The sequence below is a fragment of the Crocuta crocuta genome, unplaced genomic scaffold (genome assembly GCF_008692635.1).
Source record: "Crocuta crocuta isolate KB4526 unplaced genomic scaffold, BGI_CrCroc_1.0 scaffold443, whole genome shotgun sequence".
Lineage (NCBI taxonomy): Eukaryota > Metazoa > Chordata > Mammalia > Carnivora > Hyaenidae > Crocuta > Crocuta crocuta.
In genome coordinates this window covers 477,693-484,148 of record NW_027529446.1, presented here as the reverse complement: position 1 = coordinate 484,148, position 6,456 = coordinate 477,693, and the positions used below count along the sequence as shown (strand labels likewise).

The following is a 6,456-nucleotide window of genomic DNA, read 5'->3' as shown; positions in this document are numbered from 1 at the left end:
GCCTCTAGACGCCGCCCTGAGCTTGAGGGGACCTGGGGTCACCTGAGAAGCCCCCACCCCACCCCGGGAGCCCACCTGGAGCCCAATGACGCAGTGGCCCGCCTTCATGGTGGCGTCATCGAAGTTGCGTTCCTGCTTTTCTGAGTATTTGACGCCGATGTCCACGCCGCTCTGCAGCCCCTTTGTCTTGGCCTGCAGGGGAGGGGTGCTGGGAGCATCAACGGGGGCAGCGGAGACCCTCGCACCGGGCCCAGACTGTGCAACTCCGGGGGAGGCACGGGGACCCCGCTCCAACCCGCTCCTGCCCCCCCCGGACCCCCAGCGCTTCAGCACCAGCGGGTCTGGCGGCTCAGGATAAGGACTCGGGGGGCGTCCAAACCTCCTCGCCCCTCTCCCTCCGTCACCTCCTCCTTCCCGACCCGCTGGGCAGCTCGCCAGCCCGCGGACACCTGCCCTCGCTCCACCCTGGTCGCTGGACCCCGCACGGCGGCCCGAGCTCCTGGGCCCGCTGTTCCCACAGCGTGTAACTTCCGTGTAATCTATCTGGAGGCGGACTCTGGCTGACAACGGCGCATCCATGGAGCTTCATGGACTGTGACAAGTGTCCCCGCGGGGCGGAGTCCTCCTCGACAGGGCGCCGTGCGTGCGGGGCCAGGAGGCACCTGAGACGTCTCAGCACCCCCCTCCCAACCTTGCCGTGACCCTCAAACCGCACTCAGATATGAAGCTTGGTGTTTAGTTCTCTAAGTGAAAGGTTTGTCCGCGGTCTGCTTTCCCCCCGGAGACCGCAAACCCGCCACGGGGCGGACTGTGTCTACCTCGTCCATCGCGCCCCCCGGCGCCCCCCGAAGTGCCGGCGCCGCCTCGGGGCCTCACCTTCCCGGCCAGGGCGAGGAGGGACACTTGCACCTGCGTCATGTTCCCGCTCTCAAACAGGTCGTTGGCCTCAAACAGGTCCACAGGGTTCATGCCGTAGCTGACCATGGCCTTGATGAAGTTGGAGAGGTTTTCCAGCTGGGTGGAGGCAGAAGGAGCGTGAGGCGACCCTGCCCCCTGCCGCCCCCCCCCCCCAGTTCTGCCCACGGGCGCCTCACCTGATGCCAGTTCTGCATGGAGCGGTTGATTTTCGGCACGGAGCCCGGCTGGAGCTTATTCATGAGCCTGGTGGGGAGGGGACAGGACCCTCCGTTAGCACAGGGAGGGACCCAGGAAACCATTCTACGTCGGCCACACTCACGCCTCCCCCCAAGCAACCTCACTCCAGGCCTCAGTTTCCCCTCCTGCAATGTAATCCTCACCCGCAAGGGAGCAGAGGGCCCGAGGCTGGGGACCACTGTCGTGGGGGTGAGTCTGGGGACTTCCACGCCGAGGGATGCAGCGGAGGGAGGCCCCCACCCGCGCACGGGTGTGAGGGGAGGACACTGGTCCCCAGAGAGCACGCACTAAGCGGCGACATGAGAAGGCGAGAGACAAGCGAGACCTGGGATGGGGAAGGGCAGCCGCTTCCCGCTGCCCGTGACCTCATGGCTCCCACGCTCAGGGTGACCAGCACCTGCCCACAGGGCACTCACGTGCACAAGATAACGCCGTCTTTGAGGCCCTTCTGGAAGTCAGGCCCGACAGAGAGGCCGGTGAGCCCCTCAATCCAGCTACGGAGCTCAGCCTCCTTCTGGGGGTCATACTTGGACAGGAGCTGGGTGAGCAGAAGACAGGGGTGCGGTCAGTCCGGTCGGTCCGTGGCGGAGGCAGTGCGGGGACCCCGCTCCCATCTCGCTGACAAACGCCTGCTCTGGGCTCCTTCCAGGACCCGCCCCCACGCCCTCTCCCCCTTGGTCTCCCTGCACTAGGGAAACCGCCCTTCTCTGTTGTATCTGTCTATCAACCCACCTCTCTATGCTTATTTATTTTTGTTTTTTTTAATGTTTTTATTTATTTCTAGGAGAGAGAGAGAGACAGCGTGAGCAGGGGAGGGGCAGAGAGCGAGGGAGAATCGGAAGCAGGCTCCAGGCTCTGAGCTGTCAGCACAGAGCCCGACGCGGGGCTCGAACCCACGAACCGTGAGGTCATGAGCTGAGCCGAAGTCGGACTCTTACAGACTGAGCCACCAGGCGCCCCTTAACTGTTTTAAAGCGGACGGCTCAGGGCCGCCTGGGTGGCTCAGGTGAACGTCTGTCTCTTGATTTCAGCTCAGGTCATGATCCGGGGCCGTGAGATCAAGCCCTGAATCAGGCTCCGCACGGAGCGTGAAGCCTGCCTGCCCCCTGCCTGCTCTCAAAAAGAAAACGTGAACTGGGTAGTTTTTAGTACACTCACAATATTGAGCAACTGTCACTGCAGTCTAATTCCAGAACATTCCATCTCTCCAAAGGAAACCTGATCCCCATCAGCAGTCACCTACTCCACCAGCCCCCCGCCCCCACAAGCCCCTTCCCGCCCGTGGAGGAGCCTGTTCTGGACGCGTCACGCACGTGGACTCACACCCGCGTGGCCTCTCGTGTCTGGTTCCCTCCCTGAGCGTCGTGTGTTTGGGGTCCGTCTGCGGGGCGGCGGTGTGGGCGCCGCACTCCTATTTATGGCCGAGTAATGTTCCAGTGTGTGGATGGACACGTATTTATCCACCGCGGATGGGCATTTGGGTTGTTTCAACCTTTGGCTATTGTGAATATCCACGTACAATTCTCTTGAGTGTACACGGAGGAGTGAAATTGCTGGGTCACGTGGTAACCCTGTGGTGAACTTACTGAGGAACCACCAAAGCTTTCTCTGCTCCTTGAGATGACCATACCAGTTACTGCCGCAGGGCCTTTGCACAGCTGTCACTTTTGACTCAGATGTTTGCATGGCTGGGTCCCGTCCTTCAATCCAGTCACCAATCCAGATTAAAGGTTACCTCCTTGGGGAAGGCTTCCCTGACTCCCCTGGCTGCGAAAGCCCTCCTCACGTCCTCTCCGCCACTCTGCCTCATTTTCCTCCCCGCTTTTATCTTTATACAGTCTACGTCCTCGTTTACGATCCACCCCTCAAACTCTCTCCCCCAGCTCAGTGCTGGCTCCACAGTCCGCTGGGTAGCTGGACAAAAACGCTCATGGTCCCCATCAGTGCACACCCGTCACCCACAAGCGCGCGCACACACACACGTTTCCCATGACGGCATCTGGGGCACCCAAGGCCAAGCCAGAACGCTGGGCCCAGAGCAGCCAGAGCCGGTCAGGGGACCAGGCCAGCGGGCAGGCGGGCACGGGCGGCCCCCGGGGTGGGGGGGAAGGAAGCCAAGTCCCACCCCCATTCCGTGGCCGGCTGTCCAGTTGAGTGGGCTTCCGGCTCAGGACGCCTGCACACTCGTGCCGCACAGATCCCTTCCCCGGACGCTCACCCTCCCTGCCCCCAGCCCTCCCGGGGCACCAGGGCGGCCCAGCTGCCCTCTGCGGACCCGACTTCCACTCTCAGCTCTGCTCCCGCCTCCCTTAGGAGCACGGACACAGTTCTCGCCCTGTGCCTCAGTTTCCCCAGCTGTGTGTGGGATTGTTTGCATAAGGGCCTCCTGAACCGGGCCCCACTTCTTGGTTCCTGCGTGGAGGCCCCACGACGCAGGGTCGGGGCTCCGCCGACCAGGGCACGGCAGGGACAAAGGCAGGGAGGCTGGCCCGCGAGCCCGATCCCCCCGGCCCACCCCCCGGGCCGCCACNCACAGGGCCGCCACCTCCCGGTTCCCGCAGCCCCGCGGCCCTGCCCTGACGAGCGAGAAGCTGAGCCTGAGACAGGCCAGCTGGTCTGGACACCCCGCGTGGCTGCCCGGCCGGGCCGGGCCCCTGGGGGCTCCTGGGGGCCGGGGTTCTGGGCAGAGGCGCCGGCCGGCCCGCCTGCCGCCGCCCTCCTCCCCGTCCAGCGGCCTTCAGCACATTCCTCCTCACCGCAAACTGCCAGGAATGCAGACGCGGCCTCCCTGCTAAATCGGGACCAGCTGTTCCCAGAGGTCTAGACCCCCCAGCCGGCTGGCAATCGAGTGACTGCTCAGAGGCACGCTGGGCATCAGCCCGCCACCCATCCAGCCACGGGTAAACTGAGGCACGGGGGGCCAGGCAGAGGTCTCCAGAGGTCTTAACCTCCTCTTAAGGAGCTGGTAAACTGGACGGGGTGTGGGCTTGAAGCCGCAGGAAGCGGTTTCCCAGTTCTGGTGCGGCCCCAGTGACCCTGGCTGGCCATCGCCTTGCCCATTCTCCAGACCTGCAGACTGAGGGCTGGTCACCAGGAGCCTTCTGACCTCATCCCAGACACAGCAGGTCTCAACCTGCCTCATCCGTCGGCATCCGCGTCTGCGGAAACTGCCTGCACACGGCTGGGGTGCCACGCCCGCGCCCACTTCCTGCCGCCGCGGGGGAGGGGCAGGGGGTGCTGCCCCCCCCTCCCTGGACCTCCTGCCGGCAGGCGCTGGATGCAGCAGGTCTTGGTTGGAGTCTGTGTGTGGCTCTGGGCGGCTCGTGTGACACCTCTGAGCCCCGGGGACAAACCCAGCCCTTAACCCCCCTCGGCGCTGGGTGGGCGGCTCCCGGCACCGGCGCTGAGTAGACCGTCACCCCATTCAGTTATTGCTGGAGAGGAGAACAGTGTCTCAGGAAGGCGCCCCCTGTCCCAGGGGCCGAGGCGGGTCCTGGGATCCGGGGAGGCCGCGCGCCCCCTCCTGCCCTGTGCCCCCCCACGCCAGGCAGGCTCCCGGGACTGCTGGCTGCGGGGGCCACATTCCCAGGGGCCCGGCGGGCGGGACAAACTCCCCTCGGGCTGGAAGGGCCGTCTCCCTGGCCGGGGTCACCCGCTACGCCCCCTCCCTAGGCTGGACCCCGCTGTGTGACCCTCCAGAAGTGTGTGCCAGTCTCTGAGCCGCATGTCCCGTGTCTCAGACAGTGTCTCCCCCGCCCCATCGGGATTCGAGGTCACGAAACACACGCACTCTACTTAGGGCTGCACCCCGGGGACCCCCGCGTCCCGCAGGCGCCCGAGCCGTCACCTCACTTGGTCAGAAGGGGACAAAGGGAACTTACGGAGGAGCAGCCGGGCAGGGGCGGCCCCCCGCTTCCCGCTTGCCCTTGGTCCCCGCTCCCCCAGGTGTCAGAGGTGCGGAAATTCCGGGGGGGGGGCACCTTTTCAACACAACCGCGGACGGACGTGCGGCCCGACACTGGGGAGGGGGCTGCCGGGGTCCCTTCAGGGCATTCTCGGGCCTGGAAGCGCGCGAAGGGCGTGGGGCTGGGAGGGAGGGAGGCGTCCAGGCGGGGGGCCCNGGAAGGCCCAGAGGAGGCCCCCCGCCCCTCCCTGCCGGAGGGCCCCAGGCGGCGCCGCCACCCCCTCTGCATCTGAATGTACCCTGCTGCCCGGGGATGGGGAAGGGGGGTTGTTGGGTGGGACTCTGGCCGCTCGGAGCACGAACGGAGACCCCCGGGTGTCACACGAGGCGCCCCCCGGTCCAGCCGCGCGTCCTGCGACTCCCATAGCTGGGTGGTGGACAAGGGAACCAGGGCGGGCTCCTCAGCGGAGGGGCATTGCAGCTGGGGCTTTGATGGATGCGTAGGAGTTTTCCAGTCCAAGAGGAAGGCCCGTCAGTGCTTGAAAGCACGCGGAGCTCAGTCACAAGGGCTGGGGCAGGGTGTGGGAGGAAAGGGGGCTTTGCATTTCCCGCTGAGGAATGACCGAGAACGGGGAGGGAGTGGAACAGAGACTCGCCGTCCAGAGATGTCCTGGGGGTGGGCTGGGGCTGCCAAGGTCTCCAGGCCAGGCGCGCCCGCGGCGCTCAGCAGGTGGGGTGTGCTTGCCCGATAAAACAATGAATTCGTAAATGACAGAATAAATGATTCACTTACTCGGCAGCTCACTCCTTCGCCGTCCACGCAGCGGTTCATTCCCCGAGTGCTCCCCAGCCACTGCTTCGCGAGGCGGTGCCGGCTCCCGGGAGACGCCGTCCCCGCAGCGGCTGGGCCGGCGCGGGCTCCCACCCCCGCCCCCGCGCTTGTCCACGCGCCACCGGTGACTTTGGGGACAGCACCCCGCGCCGGGAGGCTCTGAGACAGGCACGTGGATGGCCCACCCCGGGCCCCGCTCTGCAAGCGCTCAGGGCAGGTGAGCGCTCGCGGCGCGGCCCCGGGCACCCAGGGACCAGAGGCCTCCTCTTAGATTTTCCTTCATCCTGACTTAAAAGTAAATTAAAGGGCACCTGGGCGCTCCGACTTCGGCTCAGGTCATGATCTCACGGTTCGTGGGTTCCAGCCCCGCGTCGGGCTCTGTGCTGGCGGCTGAGAGCCTGGAGCTGCTTCGGATTCTGGGTCTCCCTCTCTCTCTGACCCTCCCCTGCTCACGCTGTCTCTCTCTCAAAATAAAATAAAGACATAAAAAAAAAAAAGAAACTAAAAAAACAAAAGTAAGTTCAGTTTTTGGAAAACACCTGAACACATTTGAAACAACTTGGGG

The 6,456-nt window shown here is 64.8% G+C and overlaps 1 protein-coding gene across 2 annotated transcripts in view; it reads right to left on the bottom strand.

Moving 5' to 3' along the window:
* CNN2 (calponin 2) overlaps nucleotides 1-5,906 on the bottom strand; it is a 7,317-nt gene extending 1,411 nt beyond the window's left edge. Inside the window, exons 1-5 of one of the 2 annotated variants that reach the window (XM_077760629.1) lie at nucleotides 5,853-5,906; nucleotides 1,572-1,693; nucleotides 1,095-1,161; nucleotides 877-1,014; nucleotides 76-192 (exon numbers count right to left, since the gene is read on the bottom strand). In XM_077760629.1, coding sequence (XP_077616755.1) covers nucleotides 76-192; nucleotides 877-1,014; nucleotides 1,095-1,161; nucleotides 1,572-1,693; nucleotides 5,853-5,891 — 483 coding nt within the window. In that variant the 5' untranslated portion in view covers nucleotides 5,892-5,906. Of the gene's footprint in view, nucleotides 1-75; nucleotides 193-876; nucleotides 1,015-1,094; nucleotides 1,162-1,571; nucleotides 1,694-2,478; nucleotides 3,199-5,852 lie in introns of those variants that run through there. The other variant, XM_077760628.1, reaches the window with a different exon arrangement.
* Nucleotides 5,907-6,456: the final 550 nt, after the last annotated feature.